This window comes from Caloenas nicobarica, chromosome 1, assembly GCF_036013445.1.
Source record: "Caloenas nicobarica isolate bCalNic1 chromosome 1, bCalNic1.hap1, whole genome shotgun sequence".
Lineage (NCBI taxonomy): Eukaryota > Metazoa > Chordata > Aves > Columbiformes > Columbidae > Caloenas > Caloenas nicobarica.
The window spans coordinates 61,823,670-61,851,567 of record NC_088245.1 but is presented as its reverse complement, the minus strand read 5'-3'; the positions used below and the strand labels follow the sequence as shown (position 1 = coordinate 61,851,567).

General features: G+C 44.3%; 1 protein-coding gene across 1 annotated transcript in view; it reads left to right on the top strand.

Moving 5' to 3' along the window:
• The first annotated feature begins 5,601 nt into the window (after positions 1-5,601).
• Positions 5,602-27,898, top strand: part of CHST11 (carbohydrate sulfotransferase 11) — a 177,544-nt gene continuing 155,247 nt past the window's right edge. Inside the window, exon 1 of the mRNA XM_065653485.1 lies at positions 5,602-5,704. Coding sequence (XP_065509557.1) covers positions 5,602-5,704 — 103 coding nt within the window. The remainder of the gene's footprint in view (positions 5,705-27,898) is intronic.

The following is a 27,898-nucleotide window of genomic DNA, read 5'->3' as shown; positions in this document are numbered from 1 at the left end:
GGGATGCATTGGAATTTTTCTTGGATTTCTGGAGGGGTGTTCCTCAAGTGCAGCCATTTGCATTGCAGGACAAGGCCAAGCTCTAGCTACTAAATGTCGCAAGCAAACATCAGTCTTTTGGCAGACTTGACCACTGCTACCTGTTGCAGAGCTTACTGATGTTTCCTCTAAAGCCAGTGACATCATCCTGGAAAGTGCTGGATCACTGGGGTTGATCCACTACAGCTGTTGGTCACAGTGGGCAGAGGCATAAGCATCCACCACCTCTAGAAACTGCATCGTTCAAAGCAAAGCTTAAAAAGTTGCTTCTATGCCTGTCTCCTCCAAGCCTTTTAACTAAGAGCTTTGCAATTAATATCACAGTGGTCTTGCATCAACCAGAGATTTTGCTTGTACGTCCTACTTTTAACTTGAAAGACATCATATATTGCTTCTCCTTATGAATTTGGTTAAGCCAAATGTGTGCTTGTCCTTTCACGTACCTTGTTTAACTTAACCATGGTCCTGTATTCTGCCATCTTTAAATCGAGTCAGTTCTACAGCAGAAACTTTTGTCGGCCTTGTGAAGTCATTTAAATGTACAGCATTCTTGGCTTTAAGAGACACAAGCATTTTCATCTAGTCCTGTCAGCAAACTGACATCAGCAGCACCATTTAGTGTGCCTGCAGACAGGTATGTACCATTCTGGCAAAAATGTTTCTTGCAAGGGCCTGCACCAGACGGCAGCTTCCTAAAGCTTGCCTGGATGTTTTTCTATTGAGATTAATAACAAATAGTTAATAATAAAGGTAATGATAAAGATTACTAGTAGATAATAAAGGTACCACATGCATTTCGAAAATTGGAGTGTCTCTATATTTAGCCCTGGAAACATTGTCTTGTTCTCCAGTTTTTCAAACTCTCCGCAGAGAAGGGAAGAATCTGTTCCCATCACAGGACGAAACTACTAGAGAAGGAGGAAGCTGTAATTCCTTAAGGGACAAAGAAAACACAAAACTAACCTGTGGCCAACCAGTTCAGGGGAGGTGGAGACAACAGTGCGTTTCAGATATGACCATTGAGATAATACATGTTGCATTCTTAGAAATACTGCCTCTCATCAGTCTGGTTTGCATTACCTAGGAGGCAAGCAGTCCAAGAAGCCATAAATTTGTTCTGTCTAGAATGAAGACAGATGAAATCCTCTCTGAAATATAGGAGGAAGCCAACTGGGTAGCAGAGTGACATCTACTAGAAAGTATTTAAAAAATTTGTTGGCAAAAAAAAAAAAAAAGCCAAACACAAACCACCACCAACCTTATATTCCTGGAAAAGGACACTGGAGATTTACCTGGAGCCAAGAGTTAGATACTGCAAGAACATGAGCTTTCCTTCTAATTCAGTACTCAGGTTGCACAGGGTATAAAGGCCAACACAAATTCCTGGCCAAAGCAGACACTAAGGCATTACCTAAGGCATCGCCATAGAAAATGCAAGATGCAGGACAAGGTATTTCAGGAACACAGCAGATTTTTCAGCTTTGGGAACATGTTAGGTGTGTGGGATTTCTTACATGGGTGGAAGAGGACAAGACATCTGCCTAGCACCAGAAAGGATTGTCTTTCAGTTTTCTATGGTGGTAACTTCCTGGAGATGGGTGACCTTTTATACATGCATATGGTGAACTGCTGACTGAGAAATCTGTGTAGGTAAATGAGCTTTGCCCTACTTCCTCTGAAATCAGCTAGGGTAGGGAAGTTCTCAGTGACTTTTTTAAAGTAGGTTCAGAATCTGTACCTTGAAAGACTGTTATCATACATTAATAGAATAACATTGCTGAACACAATTTGACAATCTCAGGTTGCGCTACAGGGCCCTACAAGGTCTGAGGTAGGGGGATGCCTGACCATTAATATGGGTCTTTTTTTGTTTGACTTCCTACCTTCAGACAGCACAGTTCAGGGCAACTGGTCAAATGAAAGGTCCGCTGACCGGCTTGAATCATTAAAGAAATATTTTTTTTTATTTGGGAGACAAAAAACACCTTGTTTCTTTACAGTATGGCTGTTTTAGGCAGAGGAAGTTAAAAACTATTCCCACAGAATATAACCAGAGAGACAAGTCCAGCAGATTTGCTGATCCACTTAACTAGACTGCTTCACCCTTTGGTAGTAAGAGTTGTGATGGGACTGGAGTCATAATGGCCTAAAGATAGACAGAGTCTGAAATTTGCTGTTTCTGTTTCAGATCTGAAGAAGGCTTACGTGCCTAAAAGCTTGTGCATATTCCCTCAATAATACCAGCTGCAACCCCTTGAAGACATTCCCTAATAATTTCACCTTCTGTTTTAAAGAGGATGAAGCTGATCAGTATAAAACAAAGTAACTTTTTTTTTCTGAGATTCTTTCATTACAGATGAAAAGTTCCATAAGCACCTACATGTCTTTCACAGCTATCTCTATTTTCTAATGATTTTCTGATTCACATTTCAACATGCTCTTCAAGATTAGCCTGCTTGCCATTTTTTGATAAATTGCACCCTGAGCTTACCACACACTGTATTTCTGTGCTGTTTTTCAACTGTGGTTTTGTTACTTTTAGAGCTTTCTCAATAAATACTGATGTGGGTGGCTTTTTTTTTTTAATGTGTGCGTGTGTATGTACAGCTTTTTTGTTATACAAAATAATCTACAAAACACTGGCTGGACTTCTTTTGATGTCACTGGCATCTGGTACTTAATCTCTTAAGTCTTTCTTTCCAGAAGCCTCTTGGATGACGAGACTATTTTTATTCAGAGATACTGAAGGCTGGTTATTATCACGGGAATGGTAGGTGATCACACCTACAGTACTATCCGGACTCCCTACTGCTCGGCAGCTGCTGAAGCTTCCACTCGGAGTTGTGCTTTGGAAGAACTGCCTGAGCTGTGCGTGTACCTATTCTAAAACTTGGCACCTGTCTGGAGAGACAACTGTGCTTCCTTGTGTTCCCTCGATTATGCTCTTTTCTGTAGGAAAACTAAGCACAGCTGTCTCAGTTTCTAAAAAACCAGGCTGCTGCATTTCATTGTCCTAACTCACCAGAATTAGAAAGGATGTCAGAGTTTGAAGTGTGGATTTTAGATTTGTAATTGTCAGTGTCCATAATGAAGGTATTGCATTATAACGCTCTTTTGATAGTATATGGCAACACAGCTGGCGATTTTCTTCCTGCTGCTTTAAAACGCTCTATCATCCCATCAGAGGATGATGCTCAGGAAAAAAAAAAAAAGAGTAACTATTGTTAACTGAGTAACTGACCGCCCTCTGTAGCAGCCTCAAGCATTTCTCTTGTGTTACTTGATGAAGTATTGAGTTCTAGGCTTTTGCCCTCATCCTTCGGTCTCCTATTCACATTCCTGGACACAGTTCAGTTCTTTCTGATAAAATACCGCAGTTGCTATTGTGCTGCAGCGTATGTATTGATGGATGGACACTGAAATGCCAGTCTGTGCTTCTGGTTGACTTCTGTTGACTGACTTAAAGATTCACTACTTTGATGTATTACACATTAGTACTTCTCTTTAGCTAGTGTTTTTGATAGAATGCTTTTGTGTTATGTTTGAGCTTTGGATTTAAAAGAGAAAAAACAATTTAAAGCTTCCTTTACATTAGGAAGACTAGAAAATGGTCACTGCATATCGAAACTGCTGAAAAAAACATCTGCAGAAAGTTACCAAAATTAATATTGCATAAAACCTTAATGAACAATCAAAATTATCTCTAATAAAAAGGAACTCTAGGCCAAGCCTAAATAATCTACTCTCTTACAAATGTCCACCTATTATTGGTTTCTCCTTAAGGTAAAATCCTTTTAATTGGCTTTTGGGAAGCCTCAATGGAAAACTGATGATTGTACACGTTTCTGTCACAATTAGCCAGGAAGGAATACTCGCACCTTTTTGGTACGAGTTCATTGGGTGTTGTTTTTCGGGGGGTGTGGGAGGTGGGGTTTAGCTTAAAATCTGTTTAACCCCACTTGCTTCCCAGCTTTGGGCTGGGTCTGTTTAGGGTTGTTTCCATTTTAAAGACCCCTCCCCCCAACCACACGAGGACAGAAATCTGAAGGGAAAATATCCTTTTACACATAAAGATAGTATCAGCATCAGCAAAATGATTTTCACTTTAGCGAAAAGAAAAGCAATAGTAAAACGGTATTTGAGTGCACCAGGGGAACAAATAGAACAGTTAACACAGTGCAAGGATAAATGTTACATTGCTAAGAAGCTGATTTCATTCAGTCATGTACTTCCCAGCACCTGTCCGTTTCTGAGGAAGTGGATAGTCCCAGTTTGGGAGTCCTGCTGTGTGGTTAATGTTAGAAACCTAGCTCAGGACTTAACTGACCTGCAGCTGCTCACACACCCCTGGCCCACCAGAAGCCCCAGATGTCCCAAACCCCAACGCACGTGTGGGCAAGGCAGATGCCTTTTGTTCTGTTGCACTAAGCTCTTCTGCATTCCTCCCACGTACGTCTTGTATCTCATTGCCTGTTGTTGCTCTCCGACCACCAAGAGGTAGACTTCGGTGGAGTAACCTTGGGGGAACAAGCTTTTTATTTTCCACAGAAAAATGAGAAATCAGTTCCTTAATTCAGAAAACTTGTCTCTTGCACTTAAAAAAGAAAAAAACACCCCAAACACACACACAAAAAACCCCCTTTCATTGCTGGCGTGCCAGGTGGCACCGTTTTTGCTAGGGATGATTCAGTGCTACTGGAACTCACTGTTTACACAGATTATAAATATTAACAGCCAGCGGGACAGTGGAACACCGAGGAAGAAACGACAAGGACTGGCTATAAAATGATGTCTTACATAGTACTAAAGCGAGAGAACACTTGGAAAGCAGCTTTTAGGATTAACAGAGTGACACAGGCACCACACACCCCGAAAAAAGGGAAAGTGGGAGGATTTCTTTCCACAAACGGGACGCGGGGAAGAGGGGAGGCAGCGGCGGCGGCCGGCTCCCCGCCCGCCCACCGGCGGGCTGGCGCACCCAAAGCCCCTCAAGGAGGGCGAGAGTTACCCCGAGCGGGTCAAGTTCACAACCGGAGGAGCCGCAGCCACAGCAGCTCCCGGCCGCCGCCTGCGAGGACGACCGGGGCCTGGCGGCGCCGGGACGGGCCCGGGGGAGCCCCCACAGCCGCCTCCTCCCTCAGCGCCGCCGGCGGCCGTTGCGGCGCCCGCACGCGACCTGCGCGCCCCGCGGCAGCGGTAGCCCCTCGAGGCAGCCCGGCGCGTCCCCGCCCGCCGCCGCCGCCGCCGCCGCCGCCGCCGGGCGGGACCATCTCTCCCCTTGGCGAAGGGGGGGGCGCGCTCCGCCCCGGCTCCCCGCCTGGCGCGCCTCCCCCCCGCGCCGCGCAGAGCGCCCCTCCGCCTGGCGCTCGGCGTGGTCACGCCCAGCGCAGGCATTAGCGCCCGCCGGTGCGGGGCGCGGGCGCCCGGGCATCCTCAGGCGCGGCGGTGGCGGCGGCTCCTCCCAGGCACCTCGCAGCGCCGCGGGCGCGGAGCGGCTCGTAGTGCCAGCCGTGCGCGCCGCGCTTCGCCGCGCCTCGCCTCTCTGCGCCGCCGGGCAACGCCATGAAGCCGGCGGTGCTGGAAGTAATGAGGATGAACCGGGTGTGCAGGATGGTCCTGGTCACTTCCGTGGGCTCCTTCATCCTCGTCATCTTCTATTTCCAAAGTATGTTGCACCCAGGTAGGGCACCGGCACCGCCGCAACCGCGCCGCCACCGCGACCGCACGGCCACCGGCCCCGCGGAGGGCAGCGCCCGGCTCCGCGCCAGCCCCGCTCCCCGGCGGCGCAGGTGGCGGGCACCCCGGCAGCTTTGAGCGGCTGCCGCCGGCCCCGGCTCTCTCCTCCGGCGCCTCTGCGGCAGGCGCGGGGCTCGGCGGCGGGCGCAGCGCCCGGCAGCCCGGCCGGCAGCCCCTTCCTGGCCACCGCCCGGGGCAGCCGCGGGAAGGTCGCCTCGCTCCCCGCAGGAAACTTCCCGCGGGAGGGAGGAAAGTTGTTTCTTTTTACTGTTGTTATTGTTTTCTGCCTTATATCGTGCGTTTGGTGGGACGGGGCTGGCACCAGCTGGCGAGCCCGCCGCGGCGGAGAGCGGCTCCGGGAGCTGCCCATCCCCGGCGGGTCCCTCCCCGCCTAGAGGGGGGACCCCCGGCCCGGCTCCCCGCACCCGCCGCCAGGATTGCGAGTTTCTCGGCTTCGCTGCTTTTTGGTTTTGGGAGTGTCACGGACAACGCGACCGGGCAGGGCCACCCGCTACTGCCGGCGGGCAACTTCGCTCCGGTTCGCCCAAGTTGGCCGGAGCGGCGGGAGCGGCTGCCCGGGCCGGGCCGTCCTTGCCCGCGGCAAGGGGGAGCCGGGCGCCCGCCGTGGGGGTGCTTCTGGCCGGCCCTGCCTTAGTCCTGGGCGTTCGGGCGGGTGAGGAGCTCCTGGCCGGGCACAGGCATCCGTACAGCCTCACGCTGCGGGGTGGCACACAGGAGTGTAATCATCACCTCGGTTTCAAACTCCCAGCTACCTAATGGAACTTTAATTTTCCAGTTTACTAGTGCGGTGGACACCGGGGTAGAGCTGTACTGGGGGTGGAGGATGCTGACTCCCATGGAAGTCACTCGTAGGTCGGCTGCTGATTCACACAAAGGTGGGATCGGGCTGTAGAAACTTCATGGGGTCTCTGCACACACAGATCCGTCATGGATTGCAGTGAGACAGCTTTGTGCAGCTTGGCTGTGAAATTTATCCAGCATGGCAAAAAAAAAAAATTGATCTGTCCCTCTGTTTTTCCCCTTCCTGCCTGAGAAGTTATGTGGAAATTGCACTTGCAGTGTGTTTTTGGAGGGATCTGACAGCTGAACAGAGGAGTGAGGCTTGTAAGAGGGAGCAGTACCTCTTAGCAGACCAACAGCGGTAGCTGGCAGAGTGGCCACGCTGCTCGGCAGGCAAATCTCCTCAGCCGTACCTGTAAATCTCTCCTGCCAGCTCTGGAGTGTCGTGGCTACAGGCATAGCTGTAGCAAGTGAGGGAGTAGCTGTTTGGTAAAAACAAAAAAGAATGCATTCAGTTGGACTCTTTCCTTCCCTGCTTGTGGCCACCAAGCCATAGCTGATTAAAAATGATATTCCCTTAAAGTTTTTGGAGTCAAATGGTAGAGGCTTAGTGCGCTGATAGGATTAGGAATTGGTCGATCTGCTGTTCTGTGGTGAAGCCAAGTCCCGTTTGGCATTTTTCTGTCGGCTGTCCACTCCTCCAAAGTTGGTATCGTTTGCTTGATGAATGTGTTCTCGTGTGGTGTCCATCTGTGTTAATACCTGCCAACTCCTTGGAAAAATTAGCATATTTTTTCTTTCCTGCTGTGTTTGCTCTGCGCTCACTGGTTTCACAAGGAGTGCTCAGCCCTTAGCAGATCTTAGGAAGGCTTTATTTCAGGGCTTCGGGGCACCATGCAGAATTGTTTGTTGTAACACAGCTTCAGCAACTTAATAGAAGTATGATATTTCCATTGGTTGCATTCCACAGGTAACATAGTTTGCACACACATTCAGAAAACTTGGCCAAGAGTTATTATTTCCCCTTGTTTCAGATGAATTATACTGCTGGAACACAAACTCAGCATTCAGTAGGTGAGAGATTAAATTAAATATTCTTCTGTGAATTTTTGAATGTAGAAAAATTGCCTTTCAAGAGTTCTCAATATGCTCTATAGCTAACTGCTGAAGATTATGGCCTTATATTCGTGCTATTGTGAAACTATAAATAGGTTGAGATTTTAATACAATTCAAAGGATTTACCATAAACTCTGAGGAGAGAATGTGATGTTGTGAAATCAGTGGGAGGATAATCCTCACCCATTTTCCATTTGACACATATTTAGGTTGTTAGCGTCAGTGGAGTAGATCTGGATATAAATGGGATCACAACCTGTCCATCTTTATTGTATTGTACCTTTTTGATCATAACTGATTCAACTTTTTTTTTTTTTTGTGGGCTGTTTCCATAGTGGAAACTGTTAGAAATCTATTGAACTCTAATTGAGACCCAAATAGAGTGTGGCCATTTGGTTTGCAAGGCTTGAACAGCTCTTTTTTTGTTTTTGGTGGGTGGTTGTGGTGGTGGTGTGGTGTGTGTGGTTTTTTTTTTTCTGTTATGTGACTGTATGTGTTACTGTCTTGGTGGTGCAAGTGGTAGATCAATATAGAGTTCTCGAAGGGTCAGGAGAGAGGGAGGTAGTAGACTGGCCAATGTGATATACATCAGGTAGCAGATAATTTTGTGGCATTGTGTCCTTATTTGAAGGTAGGTTGGTGACCTTTTTTGAGGTGTGTCTCAATTCAATGGAGCTGGACCCCGAGGCAGAGTGCATGTCAGATGGGATGGGGCTGGAGGTATAAAGAGCTTACCAAATTTTGGCCAATACTCCTTTTGTTGTGGAGGGTGTTTTAAATTTTAGCCAGTCTGCACTAGAGTGTGTCTTTGGATGGCTCCTGGAGGGAGCTGCCTGGTATACCCTGGCTTACCACCTGTCGGGAGCTTGCAGTGCTCTCTAAGATAGGCACTTCGCAATCAGAATTAGCTGAGAAATACCAATCTCAAACCTTTTGGGTGGAAAATAAAGATTAATGGTGAAGTTATTTGCAAGAAGTGTCAGCTCCTTGTTAATAATCTGGCAATTTCTTCACCCTCCAGGTTCTCTTGGTGAATTTTAGGAGACCTGTTTTCTGCCTACAGAGCTTTCCAAACAATTTTAGGTATGACACAGAGAAGGTGGAAGACGCCAGAAGGACATGAAATAATGAGTCCAGCCCCCTTTGGGGACAAGACAACTTTTCATCTGTTAGAGGGGCTTTTTCCATTTTAGGAAGTCTGAATGTGGATCTCTTGCTAGAAACATTAGGCAGACAAATTTTTGCCTTTTTTTTTTTTTTCCTTTGGGATAAATAAGTAGGAAAATGACATAGTTAACAGAAACCTTTCTTAAAAACAAACCAACCCCTAACAACAGAAACATACCCAAAGCCTGAAGTGTCAGAGGTGAGCTTGCACTTATCTTTGTGGAAGAACTTGATGTTGTGTCCCCTTGCGCTGCCTCTCAAATACCAGCATATTGGAAGGAGATCAGGTGCTTTTTACTCCTTGTTGTTTTTGGTTCCATACCCGTTCTTTGTTGGGAGGATGGTGGTGAATGTGCTGTCTGATTAATGCACCTTTGCATTGTCTGAATTTCAGCGCAGATTTGCATATGTTCTGGGGAACCCACCCCTCCCAAATTAGGTTCCCTGACCAGTTGTTGGTGGAGGAAGGTGAAGGCGGCTGCTCATTGGTTCTCATGAGCACTGTGAAGAAAACATTGGAGATGATCCTGGCTTCTGTGGCTTATCTGTGGGTTTGGGGAACTGTTTGTTCCTGAGGGAGAAAATGGCAGCAGAGACTTTGTTGTATTTTCCTGTTGCCTGTCTAGCTTTTTCTTGGGGGGGGGGAAAAAAAAAACAACCCACCAAAACCAAAAAAAAACCCCAAACCAACAACATTCTGCAGTGTTTGCTGTAGCTGAATGGGGATTTCCCCCAGCCCTTTGCTCAGAATTCTTCTCCCCTTCACTCTCCTGCTGTGTGCTACCCGCATAACTGAGTGCAACCTGATCATTGTTCCATGCTCCTGCAACTTCTTTCTGCATACAGCGAGTCAGCCTTGGGGTTTTAGGTGGCAGCCCGTCATAGTTGTGTCTGCTGCCTTTCCCCTGAAATTGGTTTGCTGACTAGTCCTTAGCCTGCGTACGCTTTCCCAGGTGTGTCTGCTTTCTTCTGTAGACGTCCCAGCTGCAGTGAGCGGTGGGGCTGCGTGTCAGTAAGCGCAGGCAGGAGCTGCTCTGCTAGGCTGGGGTCAGACTGCTGATGTGCTGGCATCCTTCCAGGTGAAAAATTCCACATAAAGGTAGAATAATTAATGGTGTCTTTATCTTACCTGAGACACGTTTATGAAACTTGCTTATCTAAGCCTGATGTTATTTGTTTTCCCCAATGCAGACTAGGATGTTTTTGCTCCATTTTTCGTCTCCTGTTTTAGACTTCTACTGTTCTCCTGTGGGTGCTAACAAAGGATAGATCCTCAGACTTGCCTCCTGTCTATGATCTTCTCAGTTACGCTTGCAGCGCTGTATGACTGATAGCTGCCTGTTCCTTACAGAAGGCTGATGTCTACCTTTGCTCAGATGTCAGAACAACTCGGGTCTTATGAGATTTTTTTCCTTATGTCTGAAGACAACCTCACCATTGGTTTTGATAGAAGATTCTGTTTGAAAATCAATGCAGCAGTCTGCCATCTTGCAATTGATCCTTGCTTTCTCCCCTGCTTACCAAAGGGGAATGAGATCTGCAAAGCAGTGGGTGTGTGGCATTCCTTTGACGGACTCTGTCTGCTGGTTTTAAATTATTCTGTTTGGGATACTGAGAAATTGAGTTTGTTTGACAGCCACAAGAACGTGGCCCTCATTTAATTGCATGCAATGAAAACCACCCCCCAGTCGCAGGCAGAAACCCTGCCGCGCACCTGCAAGGGGTCCGTGCTGAATCCTTTTGTTGGTGTCCCTGTAAGCTTTTCATCAATTTCTGTGGGACTACACCATCAGTGTGAGCAAACTTACTGTGGTCCCTCTTCTCAAAGGTACTGATAGTCTGGAACTACTTGAAGTTGAGAGTTAAACTGCTCTTTGAATCTTCTGAAAGTCTTCATGATTAGTGAGTATTGAACTTATTAGCAGCGCTTCTTTTCCTGTTTCAGTACATATGAGCGTAGCTTTTTGAAACAACTGCTTGCTGACCTTAAGAAATAAAAATCTCTGTTTCTGAATGGATTCAAGGTAGAGTTACCTGACACTGTCAACAGTAAAGTCTTAATAAATTTTAATTTATCAGAATGCTTATTGCTCCACAGTTACCATTTCTACAATGTAGACTTTTATAAGCTCTTTGTTGTTGTTGTTGTTGTTACTGTGAATCAATATTGGGAAACTTTGTGCTGAGTTCCATAGCATTAACACTCTGTATTCACAGATGTAGAACTGTCATTACTCAGCTGAAGTCTAACTTTTTCAGAGATGAAGTCATTGTGAATCGAAACTTTCTTTTTCCTTTAGAAATAAACGTATAGAGCAGCAATGCCCAGTGCTTTTTATGAATGAATGTATACACTTGATTGAGTGCAACTAGTATGTCAATTTTATCTGTGTATAGGGCGAGCATATTTCTGAATTCTTAAATTGTTTCTGTTACTTTTTAGAAGTGGCAGGTAGTTTATCTTGTACTGTACCATGTAACTAACTCTAAAAGCGCTTCAGAGAATTGGAAGGAGTTAGATCCATGTTACTTTTCCCGAAGCCAGCACTTCTATATTTTGTTTGACTCTTGTTGCCAGACATACTGTATCAAATCCTGCCTGACAAAGCTGCTGCACTTGTCCTTGTGTGAATGTCACTCCAGCACGTTTTTTTCCTCTCAAGCCTTTTGGGCTGATGCATATGTATTACGTGTCAAATCTAAGGTGATCCCGAGGGAGTTAAGGACAGGGTTGGGGGATGCAATGGTTTGAATCCGATGGTTTTTATTGCAGATTGTTCCTGGTGTTCAAAGCAAATATTTGAGTTCTGTGTGTGACTTGTCGAAGTGTCAACGTTTATAAAAAGAAGTGTGGATGTGTGAGTGAAGGGCCCACTTCTAATCAATGAAAAGAGCAGTTTTCCCCTTCACATTACGGAAATAAAATTAAGTTCAGGGATTTTGGGTTTGTGTAGACCTGACATGTCTGGGATAAAGACGAATAGATGTCTGTGATGGGTCATTTAGATTGAGCAGCCACCTACTATAGTATAAGGATAATGTTTCAAAGCACGTTTGCATTTTGTTAGATGTTCCTGCTCCCAGTGGAGCCCTTTCATGTAAGATCTTTGCGGATGAGGTAGGTATTTGTCCTTACAGTTGCAATTGAATCTGTAGAATTTGGTTAATTCCTCCTTATTGGTGTTTCAGTATCCAAGGTATAGAGAGCATCCTTTTGTGGGCAGAATGCTCACATGTGGCAAAGTGGTGTTTCTGGCACAGGCCTCATGCTCTAACTAGAAGATGAGACCACCAGAGATGACAGCGAACCAACGAGAGAATTCAGTTCCTAATTATCTCTGGCTCATGCCGCCAGACAGAGGGATTCTCTTGGATTCCAATTTTGTGAATGTAATCAGTGGGAGGATACAGAGTGTTCCCCTTTCGTGTAATTGTTTGGCACCTGAAACTAAGGTTTCATGAATAAATCAAAATTCTACTGTGTATACACTTGGACTCTGTCGCTTCTCTTGCATAATGTCGTTATCCCCCATTTTTCATTTAATGCCAGATCAATAAATGTGGTTTGTTGGCTTGCCCTCTCCACGTACTCCTTAGTAAGGAGTTAGTTGTTGGTGAAATTGTCTGGAATAGGTCCATTCCATCCTGTCAAACTGAAGTAGTAGGTTTTCAAGTGAATGGCCCCTGTTAGATTTCAGCTCCCTCCCCACTGTCCTCTTGGGTCGTCACAGCAGCTGTAGCATCACTAGGAAGTACCTAATGAAAGGCAGCACGGATAGTGTGTATTTATGTATAAGGAATAAGTGCACAGAGGGTGGTGACCATCCCATGGCAGCGTGCGTGCTCTGCTCTGCCCCTTCTCTCATGCTGAGTTTGGTCCCTGGGGGCTGGCGGTGAGCCCTTCACAGGGGACATGGGACCTGCAGGTCCATCTGTGGGAGCTGGCTTGTTTTGCCTGTTCCACTCTATGACCTTAAAGAGAGTTAAAAAGCTCTGTGCTGGCAAGTCTTGGAGAGCCAAGGTGGATGACAGGACTCTTGTTTCTGCAACACACTAACAGGACTTGGACTAAACAGCATGGTATAAATGGGTGCAGCACAAGCATTTGTTAATTTGCAGCAAGCAAGCTTTGTGTCCATGCATGTCAGGGAGGCTTCCCTGTATTAAAGAAATTTCCCTGTCTTGTATGTTTCAGGTTTAGATATTCAGTTTGTTTTTATTTTAAACTAATAAGGTCTTTTTGCTTGCTTTTTACACTTTGGCCAATGTTGGCAGTGAAAGTAAATGACAGCTTTGCTTTTGGCCTTATTAATTTTTACACATTAGTGAAGTCATAAATGAGGCATTAACATTTAGCTTGTAAGCATCAGAAGGGGATGTTATTTCAAAGAAATAAAATTATATGTCTGCCCCTGGAAACTTTGGAGTAAAATGTCATTAGAGCAGACTGACTGATGTTGAGGCTAGGTTTGGTAACTTAATATTTCAGTTTTTTTCCTCCTGACAAATTTGAATCTCTGGATTAAAAAAGCTGAGTATGAGCACTTACAACATGCTGACTTAAAAAAAGGCTGTGCACATGCACCCACCCATCTTCTCACTCCCTACAAAATCTGTAGTTGACAGCCCAGGTAATCCAAATCCATTGATTTCTGAAGTGCAAACCCTTTTCTCCTAACAAGGCTGCTGTAAGGAATATGAAGTTCTTTGTTATTAAAAGAAATCCCAGAAGTGCAAAAGGGCTCCTTGTAGGTGCCTGCCTGTGTTATTTTACTAATTGAAACACATAATCAGTGGGGTTTCTCAGTTCTGTTATTTTTTTTCAACTTACATGTGTTTGGGAACATCCAGCTTGAGAGAAGTAATGATTTTATGAATTCTTTCTTTCTAGGCTGAAGAAGAGCAGCAATTTTTATGAGGGTATGTCAGCTTAAACAGTAAGAGTGCCTCTTCGAGGTAGCCTTCATCTTGTTTGTGCCAGGCTGTAGACACTGAAGGATCACTTTGCATCTGTTTCTATCAATCACTGCTGCAATGGCTTCACACTCCTATGAAAAAACTTAAAAGAAGGTGCTGGGGGAAATGGAAAATACAAGCAATGCAATTGAACAGAATTTCTCACGGCACTGTGATTCCAGGGGTTTGGGAGGTGGTAGCTCTATCCAAAAAGTGATATGAAGGTAGGTGGATCGTGCCATGGGAAAACAGGTGTGAAATGCTCATGTCCTGTAAGTGTTGTCTGCTTGTTTTGCGATAAGTAGCCTTCATTTCAAGGATGTGAGTAAAGTCATCTGTGTGTGGTTTTGCAGGGTCTGGCCTCTGTTTTCTCTACTTTAGTAGGTGAAAGAGGGGCATCTGGTCCTTCTCAGCTGTGCTTGGTCTGCGAAGGAGCTGCTGCTGCTTTGGACCTTGTCTCAGGCTAAAAGATGCCATCCTCAGTAACAGGGAAAGATCACATCTTTCTATGTCACTTGGCCGAGTGGTGGGAGATAATGGGTTTTAACTGCAGAGTCTGCACATAATAATCCACAAGGAATAAAAGGCTTTGCTGGGTTTCAATCCACTCCTCAAACACATTGTACTCTGGAAAAAAACAGAGAACTGTGGAGTTTTTTTTCCTAGTTTGTTTTATTTTAAAAGGCAACGCCTTCTGTTCATTTTTAAGACATTGTGACAATTCAAGATAAATTTTGTAAATGGTGAAAAGGTGAGTTTTAGGACCCTCAGAGAGGGATGCCTTCTGAATTCATGTAGCATGTGATGTATGTAGTAATTTTCATCCTCTTTTTGGCTGAGAGATGATTATATAAGGGGGTCAAGAAGTTTAAAATGGATAACTTGTAGGGGTTTTTGGATTAAGGAAGGTAGACATATAATTAATAAGGTGGTTATAATTGGATCCCACAAATGATCGCTACCATAATACCTTGTCTTAAAACAAAGAGCTTTAGGTAGTACAAATCCTTTTAAAGACTATTTGCATTATTGTGCTTTCAAGTTGATTGGTATGCAGGCAAAACAAAAATGTCTGTATTATCTGAAGTGACCCACACTGGCAGGTACCAGGAATATGTCCTTCTAGTAATCTGTATTTTTACAGCCTGTGTTGGAAGTGAGAGGAGAGAATTTATAGTAACTGAGGGGGAGGGAATTAACACTTTTTAAACACTTCATGATTAAGAAAATGTGTCAGTTAGGGTCATAAATATAAACCTGATAAAGGCTGTCTTGATTATGTATTTTGGTCATGATTAACTTCTAAAATATATTTGAGTTTCCAGATGGGGATGAGCGCTTTATCTTTGGATTTAAGTGCGTGTATTTGTGTCCATAATTATGAAGTCGACGTAACTGCTAATCAAGTGGGACAAATACACCAGGGAATCAGGGTGGCTATTGACACACATGTTCTGCCTGCCAAGCACTGCTGTGTCCCGCTGTCTTGGTTGAGGAACTGTAGGATCAGTCAGCTGGATGTTGTGCAAAGCTCCTGACACCGTTGCACTAGTGATCCTGTGGACCATGCTGGTTGGTGTCTGCCTCTTCACCTTCCATCTCTTCCTGAACCAGACTTGGTGATCCTTTGTGGCAAGTTTAGGGAAGCTCAAATAATGCCTGTTAGGCTTTGGGTTTGGAGTTTGGGCAAGCCACAAGGTTTAATGACTTTTTCTGAAAGGAGTACATTGACCAGTGGTTTGAATTGGCTGGTGCATTGACTGCATGAGGTCTGCATGATTGACTGGAGGAGTCAATGGTCGCTTTTCAGTTGATTTTAGCGAACACTGGGTCAGGTCTACTGTGCCAGAGCAGAGGCTTTTTGAATTGCATAAAGGGCACACATCCCTCGTGGTGGCAGAGATAGAGGATTGCAGGCTTGGGGGGAGCTCTGAACTGTTTCTCCCCTGTAAATCTGGGTCAGCTCCATTGACTTGGTTATATCAATTGTGGATCAAAGCAACTGTAACGAAAAGCAGAATTTGTCCCTCTGTGTTTTCCTACAGAGCAAAATACAATAGAATAACAGCTTTGCTTTTCTGCTTGCTTTTTTTGCCCTTCACAGAGTAGTTCTGCATTCAAGTGAATGGTAGCTTTTTTCCCACAGAGATACATGTTTGAGGAATTGAAGGGAGTGCTGTCTATTTTCATTAGTTTCAGTGGAAATGACATTGACAGATAAGCTATATGTAACCATTAGCATGCAGGCCATCCATATGATCGAAGTCTTCTGGTCCTGCTGTGGAGCTTCTCCATCCCACGCAGAAAAAGCTATTAATGTTTCTGGTGCGACAGCAAAAGCATAATTGCGTTAAAGAAAAAACTGGAAAAAAAGTTAGAGCTGCTGGAGCTGTTAACTATTTTGAGACTAACTCTTTTGAGATACTAAATGAGCTGAAATGGATAGTATAAGACAGACATGATTTAATTAAAATCGTCTTCAGATTTGGCTGTCTTGATTCATCATTTTTTTTTTTTTTCCTTCCCCAGAACACATCAGTGTGTTTCTGGTGAGTCTTTTCTCCATTGTGTTGCCTGTTTCCTGAATGCTTTTCTTAAAATCTTCCAGAGTAGAGAAAGGAGAATTTTTGCAGAGGGTGCCAGGACAGTTTGCAAAACAAAAATATACATCAGGCTGTTGTCTGAATGGTTAGTAATGCACATAGCCTATACATCAGTATAATGTTTTTGCTTACAGCCTCATCCATCTCAAGAATGCTGTAACCAGCATCATAACATGTTACTGTAAGAACTCTTTGTGCAACTAGAAATGCGTCCCATTCCCTCTGTGTGGCTGGACACCAAGGGAAACAGGCCCTAATTCTTTCATGTCCAAACTAGCTTGAGTTGTTTCCTGTTGCCAATCTTTACATAGAATTTTTTCCCCTTTCTTTTAGTTTTCTTTGTATTTTTCAGACTTTTTACTTGTTTCTACATTAATTGGGATGTAATGTGACTAAGAGAGATTTATTTCATGCTCCCTTTCCAGCCGTGAAGGGATCTCTTGTCATTGGATTGTACCTCAATTGCTCTTACTTTGCCAGAATGGTTTATGCCTAGTGTATTTCTCCAGCATTGTGGGAGCTCGGAAACACTGCTGAACGTCAAGTGATGTGTGTTGTATATTGGTTAATGGCAAGTCTGTGCTTTCCTGATGTCTGCTGCAGTTGAAAGCTTTCAGTGGCAGCAAGTTAGGAGGAGGAATATTTCTGGAAATCTTTTGAGAGTTTGGGCCTCAGTCTACTTCTGTGGTTGTAATACTGTGCTTTCATCAGAAGGCTTAAAAATGTTCATAGAATCATAGAATAGTTTGGTTGGAAGGGACCTTAAAGATCATTTAGTTCCAACCTCCCCTGCCATGGGCAGGGACATCTTCCACTAAACCAGGTTGCTTAAAGCCCCATCCAACCTGGCCTTGTTCCACAAAGTGCCACAGCTAGGGCAACTAAGGCGTAGACAGGAAGGGTATGTGTGCAGGGATTTGGTAAATGGTTTTCCACCATGTCAGTGACACATTCAGGAATGAAACTTGAGGGTAAGGTGGTCTTGTGGAGCTTGACACTTGCATGGTCTAAGGGCTGCAATCCCTTTTAGGATTGGAATAGCTTGTAGTGTGAACTAGATGTCAGGCACAACCAAAGTCCCTGCACTGAGCTGAAGGGACACCACTGCAGCCCCATCCAGATATGCTCTAGGCTTGTGAGGATGCCTGTTGTGGACAGTCTTGTGTGTCCTTTGTGGTTGCTCCTGCCAGGAAAATCCTGCTGTTGCAGATACACAAGGCTTTGAGAGCTCCTTTTGAGCTCTCTTGTACAAGGTGTTGCCTCCATGGGACCATGAATTGTGTCCCAGGTCATCTGAGTCCTGATGCTAAGCTACAGATCTCCTCTGCTTGGCTGTACTACAGAACAAAGGCATAAACAGATCTTGCTTTTAACTTTTCACTGTGTTTTGCCTTTATGTTTAGGTTTTTAAAGTGTAAATCTTCCCTGTGTATGCCCTGACAAATGCTGAATGGCCTTTCTTTTCTGGATCAGAAGTTGGAGGCATACTTGAAGGAAAAATATCAAAGGCCTTCACTAGCTCTTGGGAAGTAATTCTAGTTAGTGGCTTCTAATACTTAAGCATTCCACGCCCAGCTTGAAGTCAGGTTGCATAAATAGAGCTTGGAAGTAATTGGCAAAATGTGCCTTTTCAAGTGGAGTACAGCAAAGTTTGCTGCATAGGAGACATCTGGTGTCTTTGGTGCTTCCATTGCTTGAGAGACGTAGTCATGACTAAGAGCATAGTGTTGCCTAATGGGAGAGGTACACTGCAGCTCAGTAAACTGGGGTTCTACTGCCAGTTCTTTACCTGCCTTGTGCAGAGAGCATTTCACCTCCTTTATTCATCTATCCTCTCCCATGCACTATCTAAGCAACAGGCAGCCTTTTCTTCACCTGGATGGATTACCTTCTATGTAGTGTTCAACACAGAAGAGTGGTTGTCTAGGTGAAAGTGTCATAGCAATGCCATTATACAAATGTCTATTGAGATATCATGTTATGGTTTGGATGTAGACAAACCGAGACGGAGGCCAAGCCTGTGCTTAGACACCTGGGTTGGTGGGGTTTTTTTCTCTTTTTTTTTGGATTAGCACGCCTGTCTCACTCAAGATAGCATTGTGCTTGGACAGTTTTTGCCAATAAAAGATTTACTGTACTGATGATCAATATAGGTGACAAAAAGGCCTGCCTCTTCCCTTTTTGTTTTATTTTGCCTTTGTGCCCAGGTCTACCAGAGGCAAAGCTCTTAAGTGTTGATCAAGGCTGATGTGCCTGATCAATCCTGGGTTTTTGCTGATGTGCTCATGATTAACATATCTGTAAATTAAAATATTGCCTCTCTATAAAATAAGGTGTTGTCCCTGCACTTTGCTCATTCTTATTTTATTACAGTTTTACGGTCAAAGTTCCTATGTGTTGTGGTTTAACCTGACAGGCAGCTAAACATGACACAAAGCCATTTGTTCACCACCCCTAGTTCAGTGGGATGGGGGAGAGAATCAGAAAAGAAAAAAAAAAAAACACATTAGCCTTGTGGGTTAAGAGAAACAGTTTAAGACAGAAAGGGAAAATAATAATAACAATGATAGCAATAATAATCATCATAACAAAAGAATATATAAAACAAGTGGTGCACAATGCAATTGCTTACCACCTGTCAACCGATACCCAGCCAGTTCCTAAGCAGCAGTTCCACCAGCCAGCTTCCCCCAAAATATATACTGAGCATGATGTCATACGGTATCGAATATCCCTTTGGCCAGTTTGGGTCAGCTGTCTCGGCTGAGCCCCCTCCCAGCTTCTTGGGCACCTGGCATGGTATAAAAAGCTGAAAAAGTTGATGACTTAGCAACAAGTAAAACATCAGTGTATTGTCAACATTCTTTTCATTCATGCCAAAACACAGCACCACAACAGCTACTAGGAAGAAAATTAACTCTATCCCAGCTGAAACCAGGACACTATATGAGGTGCTGCAGCTGTTGACTGATGCTCTCTCAGATCCTTCCCTTTTAGATCTCCATGTTCTCTGGGGTGGCTGTGGGACACTGCTGGCAGTAGTTCCTTGAAATGGACATCTCTGATACAGCATTTTATGAACGTGTTTGCTACTGCTCCAAGAAGCCTCAGATTTATATCTAGCATCATCTTCATTTCCTGTGGAGGTCTGGGGCATCAGAAGTAATGCTTCATGAAATGCTGTTCAAGGTGGGGAAACTGATGATTTATAATACCTGCTACTTGACGTGTTTGAAAGGATATTTTCTACCTCAGTCTTGCAAATGTAAACAAAAAAACTTCCCATCTATCTTGCTGAACATGTGTGACTGTTTCCCACAAATGCACAGGACTAACAGCTGTGGTCTGTGAACTGCAGCGAGGCCTTTTGGGGAGTCAGAGCTTTTGTCAACACTGCAAGGCATCTAGGAACACTTCTTCTCTTCCTGCCTTTCCCTGCCCTGCTGATCTGTAAGTCTCTGTTCCCCCTCATGGTCAAACAAGCATAGCCAAAAATGTATCCGTGTCTGTGAAATTCTGAGTTTTGTTTGCTTCTTGCTCATCTGTCAGAGGTTAATTTTACATTGAATTATGAAAAATGTTGCTCTGTCACAAGTTGTGGCTGGTACTAGGTTGCCAGCACGCTACACCTGTGTTTGAATGTTCAGGAGAGGGGCTACTAAAGAATTTCAGTTATAGCTTAAAAATACATGTGATGTCTTTTTTCTCACTTAACTTACTTGCTGGAAATAGCAGAGTTGTGTCATGTTTGTCATCTTTTCTAACTGTAGGCAGTTTTAAGCACGATGTAGTTATGCAGCAAACTGGAAAAACGTACACCCCTCGTCCTCAAGTGGAGGCATGTAGGAGCAACGCTATGTCCGCATCAAATAACCATGCATGTGGAAATTAAAGGAGCTGATTTTTGAGCAGACAACCAGTGTTTACATGTTTAATTTATGTAGTAGCCCTTTCAGTTCCCATCCGTTCCCATCCCCTTTGGCAAGCGGGTTTGCCACTTTTTAACAAGCGAAGACATCGTCAAGTTCAGGGAATAAGGCTCAGATTTTATTTTACTTGCTGCTTTCTTCATCTCTGTTTATAAGGTGATCCTTAGGGAAAAGAGGTTGACCCCAGGAAGGAGGGAAGCTTTGTCTTCCTGGGCTGCCAATAATCTGTCACAACAATACAAGGTTGAGAGGTCAAAACTGCAAGTTAAGCACTTTTGACCCAAATGTATTTTGCTGTCTCATATGCAAGTGAGGCAGCTGCAAGGAGGTCATGCTGTGAATAAACATGATCCGAGAACCCCATGTTTGTGTTTCTGTATCCATGGCTAAAGTATGGCTGGGACACCTTATTAAGGACTTTCATCCAAAATAGAGGGTGCACAGATCAGAGTTCACGTTCAAGTGGACCATAGCAATTAGCTGGCAGGAAAGAGGAGTTGGTTCCTGCCTTGGTTTTATCTCTGTTCTTCCTCTTCTGCAGCACTGGGGCACTCTGTGTATTCATGGCCCTGCTGCAGCAGAGTCCTCTGGCCTGATACGCAGTGGCAACACCGACACGTGTGATGGAGCTGCTGTGAACTTGTGTAGTTTAACCTAGAGGTAGGGGGTAGCCCTGGCACAACAGAACAGCAAGTTATTGCTGAAAACAGTTGCTGGCTACCAAAGCTAGTAATTCTGACAGATTTATTCAAACTCAGGTGTGAGACTGTGCTTTATCCCAATTATCTGCTTCGTTGGGAGACTTAGGTTGCAGTAAAATGGCCAAATCGGTAAAATTAACCTCCTTCCTAGCAACTACCCACAAACATCCAGGAAGCTGTTGGAGGAGATGGGAGTTGACCCTTTTTCACCAGGACCATCTCTTCCCTCCTGGGTTACATGTCATTGTTCTGCTGACATTGCCTAAGGACGTTGTAATTCAGTAGTAAACCTGAATCTTAGTTGGTTGAACAGGCCCCAGGTGGATTGCCTTGTACTCTGGTGTATGATTAAACCAGAGGCAGAAGTAATTTGCAGTGTCTGGTAATTTCCACCTCTTGTATTGTTTGGGTCCAGAAGATTTTTACTTCCTAATCAGAAAGTCAATGTGTGCCTTGCAAATTTTTAATGAGTTATTTTTAGTGCAATTTCTGTTTATCCCTTTTGACATGGGGGAATACAGGTGTCAGGGAGCAGTAGGAACAGGGCTCCCCAGGAGGGGCAATGAGTTGGGAGTCAAGGGTGAGCCCAGGATGGGGAGCACCTTCAACGATGGGGTGCAGCCACATGGTACCCAGGCAGGGTTGTGACAGGCTCTGGCCATGGTCCCAAGTAGGGTAAGGTAACAATTTGGGAATATGTCCACCTGGAAGACAGGGCTTAACCATAAAAAAGGTATGGCATTCATCCAGGAAGGCCAGCCAGTAAGTTTGGACATCAGGAGAAAAGGCTGGTAGGGTCACCCATGACATAACTTAGGTCAGGACTGGGTGCCCAGACCTGAGCTTAGGTAGGTGTGCAGGTTTGTGGACGGGGGGTGTGGATGCGGGATCCTGGGGAGGTTGTTCAGGGCAACTAAGGCCTGTTGGTGCCCTCAGGGCCCAGGCAGTAGGGTTGGTAGGTCATTTTTGTGATCTGCTGACTTGCCAGCTTCTGAAAAAAACCTTTTCTGACAAGCATGGCCTGATGGTCTTGTGCTGCAGTGGAGCCCAAAGACAAATGGCAGGCAGTGAGAAGAATTTTGCTGTGCCAGTTGTTCCACCACCATGTTTTGTGCAGGTGTAATGGGTTGTGCTTGATCATTCCTTTTAGACTTTCCCAGTTTTGGATAGTAAATGTGAAAATGCTTTAGGAGAAAAAAATAATGTCAAAACAACATTGAAACATGTAGCAGTTATAGCCAGGAACACCCCCATGCCTGCTGAGCAGCTACTTCTTCAGACCTGGTAAAGTTAGTTATCCTTCAGATGACCAGAACAATATGTGGTGTAATCCTGGGATTTGCAGGATTGTTACAATATTTAAGCCTGTGGTTTGGATTTAAATGGATGGGTATAAGAGGATAAAAGGTTGGTGGGATGCGAATGTGTATGTTGTTTGATCTTGTTCTGTTGAGGGAGAAGAGTCCCTACTGGGGGAATCTATTTCATCAGGAATATTTTACTTCCTGCTAAATGGATACTTGTAGCCTGGCTGTGTACACATACGCAGGCACATCACAAGAAGAGCCAGAGGCCACGAATGCATTGCAAAAAGCAAGTTTTATTTTAGTTACCTCTCTACTGAGGGATCTCCGAAGTAGCACCTGAGCTCCCAGGCAGAGGTGACACAAGCGGGGACGCAGGCGCTGGTGAGCTCAGCCCTGCTGGAAGATCGCTGGGCCTGCTGAGCTCGCCTGTATTTCAAGGCTTCAGGCAGGCGCAGCCTCCCGCTCTTGCTCACAACAAAGCAGGAATCTCAGACATAGTGATAAAGTGCCCGGAGTTTCTCACAGGCTTATGTTATCTAACACAGAGGTTCTACTCATCAAGCACACAAGGTCAGTAAAACAATTAGTGTGATGTATATATTTTTTCTACAGACAAGTGCAAGTCACTTGAGCGTATTTACATTTAACTAACCTCCTCACCAAATCTTCCGCTACATTCCCATACACTGGCACATGTTCATAGAGGGGCAGCACTGACTTTTTGAGTGTGCAGTCCCTGGCAGCGTTAGCTGTAGAAATGCAAGTACATTGAATGTCATGGGTTTTGTTGCTTTCTCTTCTTCTGCCATGAACCTGCTGCCCTCTTTGTCTGGTTTGCTGGCTCTGGTGGTGCTGGCACGCAAACTACACCAGTGCGCGGCTCTGTGCTGGGCCATTCCTCACAGTTAATGCTGGTACGTGTCTTGAGCTAGAACTTGTGGTGAAGCAGGCAAAACCTGATCAAAGCATTTGCCTAATTGGATTTTTAGATCATGCTTTAAAAATGCTGGATTTTCAAATACTGCCATTAGTGAGTATTAGTACTGAGGAGAAGTGTGTCACCAAGTTTTTTTTTCTGAGTCAGAATTTAAGTATAATTAAAAAGAGATTAGTGAACTTAATATTATTAAAATAAAAGCTTTCATTAAATAAACAACACCACTGGAACCTGTGGATGCATGTAGGAAGTGTGCTGACCCATCGCCTGCAGCTTGGTGTTAAGGCAAGAGAAACGTTTTTGCACGTATGGTCAAAGGGATCTGATGCTCACTGGGACCTCCTTACCCTTGGCTGTTCAGAAGGTTCGTTTGGAAGGAGGAGATTGCAATTCCAAGGGAGTGAGCAGAAGAAACGTTCGTGGGTTCAGCTGGGAAGTGTCAATCTAACTAGCAACAGATTCCACAGTCTGCATTGGAATGATAAATAGAGAAGTAAAATTATTATTTTACGTTTTTATCCTTTTGCCATGTGTCCTAGTTAATTTACAAATGAATATTCTTTTGCAGTGTTGCCTGTCAACTGTGTGCATTTCACTCTGCCAGCCACCACCGTAGGGCTGGGTTATCAGTGCTAACAAATACTTCAAATTAACTTGGGAGGTAACAGGCACAAGTGAGAGCAGATTATCTCTGGTTGTAAGGGCAAGTCTCCCTAATTCTCAGTTATATGTCACTCAGTTCCATTATGACAGAGATTTATTTACCTTGTCTTATGAGCAGTTTAGTATGCCACTTTCTACTGCTAAAGATTGTGTTTTTATGATGCATTATTGATTAATATTGTTACTGTTTGTGTTTTACCACGAGTTATTATTGTAATTTCAGTCTTGTGCTTGACTGTCTTTCACTTTTACTGAAATATGTTATTCAGGGGCAATATATTAAGGAAGACACTTCCACCTGTGCACAGGACTGGGAAATGTAATTGCATTCTACCATGAATTTTCAGCTGCTGTTGGATGAGCACTGGAGCTGGCACTGCACCTGCAAAAAGCGCGTCCTCCCTTTCTGGGCTGTGCTCGTGCACCAGTTGTAGTGATACAACCAACGACTCCAGAAAACTGTCCCATGTGAACAAAAATGTTAAATAAGTCAGATTTCTATCCGAAGGCAAAATGGCCAGAAAGACTTGGAAGCCATAAGAGGGTTTCTTAGGACTTTTCTAGAAGGACTGAAAATTGAGATTTGTTTAGTGTTTTTATTTTGATATTTACAGTATTGCTGTAGAACAGCAATAGCATAGAGGGTCATGCTGTGTGGCTTTGCCAGTGACTATTACAATACTAGAAGCTGCAGGCTACCGGGATTGCCAGTTCTCTTGTCTTGAAGACAGGCAAGAAGAGAAAATAGATATATCACTGACGTGAAAAACAAATGCTGCTTGTTTTATCTTCATATAGTAACAAAAAGTTCTTCTGATTTCTGTTAAACTGAAGAGACAGATTTTATGGCATCGAAGAGCTTAGTCTGGAGTTTGGAGTGCTAGTGAAGCCAAACCTTAACTGAGGTTTAAGTTGAAAATTTGTGAAGTGATCTGGCTGTAAAAAGTTAGATCTCAGGAAAGAGAATTTAAATTGATGTCAATTTATACAGTGTTAATCTCTGCAGAGCAGATCTTAATGCAAGACTGACAATTTGGGTCGTGTTTGAAATTGATTCAGAGGCTGGTCCTTGATGATTTTTAGATCCAGTTCCAAAGCTGACTTGTGAGCTGGGATTGAGGATCAAAGCCTAAACGTCACTTCATTTCAAGCTTGAGGGTTAGACGGAAGGGTCTTGTTTTAAAATGGGCTTTTGTTGCCTACTGTGACTTCAAGTGCAAAATACGCCATTGTACTGAAAATCTCCAGTCTTTGAGGCTTAAAAGACTCATTGAAGATGAAGGTGAAACTGTTTGTGTACTTGTAAGCATTATAAGATACCTCAGTAAGAATAAAACAGTGCAAGTGGCATGGAGAACTCTGGCAAAAGAAAAACATTGCAGTGGAGTGAAAAGATGAATGTTTGAAGGCGACGGCTTCGCCTGTGCTTGAAGTTGTAGCATTTGTGAGTAAGGATGTGCTGCCCTCTCCCAGGGAGGGCAGCTTGGCAGGATTTGTTAGCCTCAAGAGGATCACAGCTTTGGTGGGATATGGTCATTTTTAGCTGCTACTGCATCAATGCTTATGGCTAATATGGCGAGGAAAGGCCAATGCAAAGAAACATGCTTACAGACACGGCTGTGAGTTATGCTTTTAAACCACCCTTACAGACCCAGCTTTCAAAACCAAGTGATTGGCAGAGCTTGAAGGGGAGATGGGAGTTTTCTGTCCTTTCTTGGATATGGGGAAAAACACCCATCAGATATCATCATCTTCTTGCCTTTCCTCACCTGTATGATGTACTGCAGTGTGGGTGTACAGCATGACAGCTGGGGGGTGAGGATGAACAGAACAGGACCATCAAGAGGTTGCAAGTTGTGGGCTGTGGAGAAATGCCATGGAAAGAATTGAGGGTAGAAAAAGTTAAACACGCATGCAAAGAGGTAGTCGGTTCATTCTCTTGAACTCTTTCTGCGTTTCTTACATTAGTTATCTGTATATCACCCACTGTGTGCCACCTGCCTGCAGCTGGCTTTGTCCTGGTCCTATCTGCTCCTGCTCCACCGCTCTGCTTGCTCTGGCACTTGCCTGTTTTATGAGGCATTTCATCAGGAAGCTTTTATTTTTAGAGGGTTTGTGTGCATGTGTGCATCCCAAGTAGTTGTTAAGTGAGTTTAATGCCTTGGGCCGGTAGGTCGGTGCGGTGGGGCTGGTGCTGCTGGGGAGACGTGGGCGCAAACAGGGTTTGGTCGGAGCTGCTGACACCGTGCACATTTGCAGCTGGATGGACCTTTCGGTGAGCTGTCAATGTGGCCCTACCCCGACTCCAGCAGAGCTGATGAATTTCGGCAAGAAGCAGATTTACTGTCTGCTTTTAATAAGTTTCTTCCTTCTATTTTCCCTTTCCAGTAAGTCAGTCTTGAGTAGACTGTAACAGAGCCAGTTAAAGATCGGTACAGTGAAGAGGCATGTCTGTTTAGAAATTGCAAAGAATGAAACGTTCGGCAGTAACGGATATGTCTCTTTTGGCAGGATCCAAAGAGCTCAGAAAGTGTTTTTTCTTCATTAGCGACCCAAATTTATCACCGCTCCTGTGTTTTGGAAGCTCTCTCAATGAGGATGAGGTGATGTAATTGCATAAATCCAAGTTTTCCTGTTTTTTATGAAGGACAGAAGGTTTGCATGTGGACTTGGTGCTGAAGCTGTGCTGGCTCTAGGTCACCTTTAAATCTCCCTTGGGCTCAGAGTGTGCTGAAAGCCAAGAGGATCTGTGTCAGTCTGTGCTGCTTTAGGTTCTGCTGTCAAGCAGAGGCTTCCGGGGATGCTTTGTGATGTGGACACAGATAACATGGTAAGGGTTTTCTTTTATTTAATTTTTTATTCCAAGCTCAATGTAAGCGCTCTGTACCTCCAACACACCCCTAACAACATGGCATTTTTGGTGGTTCTAGGAAAACTTAGGGAGTTTTGTTTAAAACTGTCCCTGTTGGCTTTGAACTAGCCCCAGAGTCTTAATTAAACATATTTGGTCAGGCGTGACTCTAGAGCGAGTCAAGTCCTTTGCTTTTAGTGTTTTGTTTTATTTAATCACTAGGCTATTTATCTAACACACTTCAGCATTCCCATTCAGCTTCCTCTGTTAGTTTTAAAAGAGCTTCCATCAAAAATTACTTTAAATGACCTTTTTCTGTCTTTATTCAACTTTTCATTCTTGGTGACCTGTTCCTTTTCTGAATCTTTTTTTTTTTTCTCCTATCTCCTGCTGCAAACTAGACTGTTTTCAAAGCATGTGTTGCTTTTCTGTTCTTTGTCCTTTTTCCTCAACCCTTATTTGTATTCCCTTCGCTCTCTCTGGCCTTGCTTTGCATGAAGTCAGCTATTGCTCAGCCACCCACCAGACGGTTTTATCACAGAAGTAGGTGTGGATAAAACTTCTTTGAAGAGTGAAAAGTTGCACTGTCAAAGGCAGCTTTGGAGTCCCTGTAAACTATTTCCAAATTCAGTTAGTAGTTTTATCTGAATACACAATAATACCTGAACAACATACATTGAGCAGGCTTTAGAAACGTCTTCCTCCCTTCTCACCGGGTTGGATTTGCAAGCTTTGTGCTTTCTGACAACCTGCAAACTAGTTTGCTTGGTTAAGGAAATTGAAACTGAGAGTCCTGTCTGGTCTTACCCAATTGAGATAAGGAATGAGTGTTCCTCAGGTGGCTCCCAGTGAGGCAGAGGAATTAAAACTCTGACTCCTCATTTTTCAGAAAGGAGACTGAGCTGTGGGGTTGCTTGGGATTGATGTCCTCTCCATTTTGCACAGCTGATCTACTTGGCCAAGAGGATCAGCTGAAGTGAGTTTATATTCTGGTTACGTCATTTCTCACCAGCACCTTTAATCACTGTCTTCAATCAACAATTTAATAGTTTCTTGCATTTGTATCTACTTTTTGTCAGCAAAATGAAAGA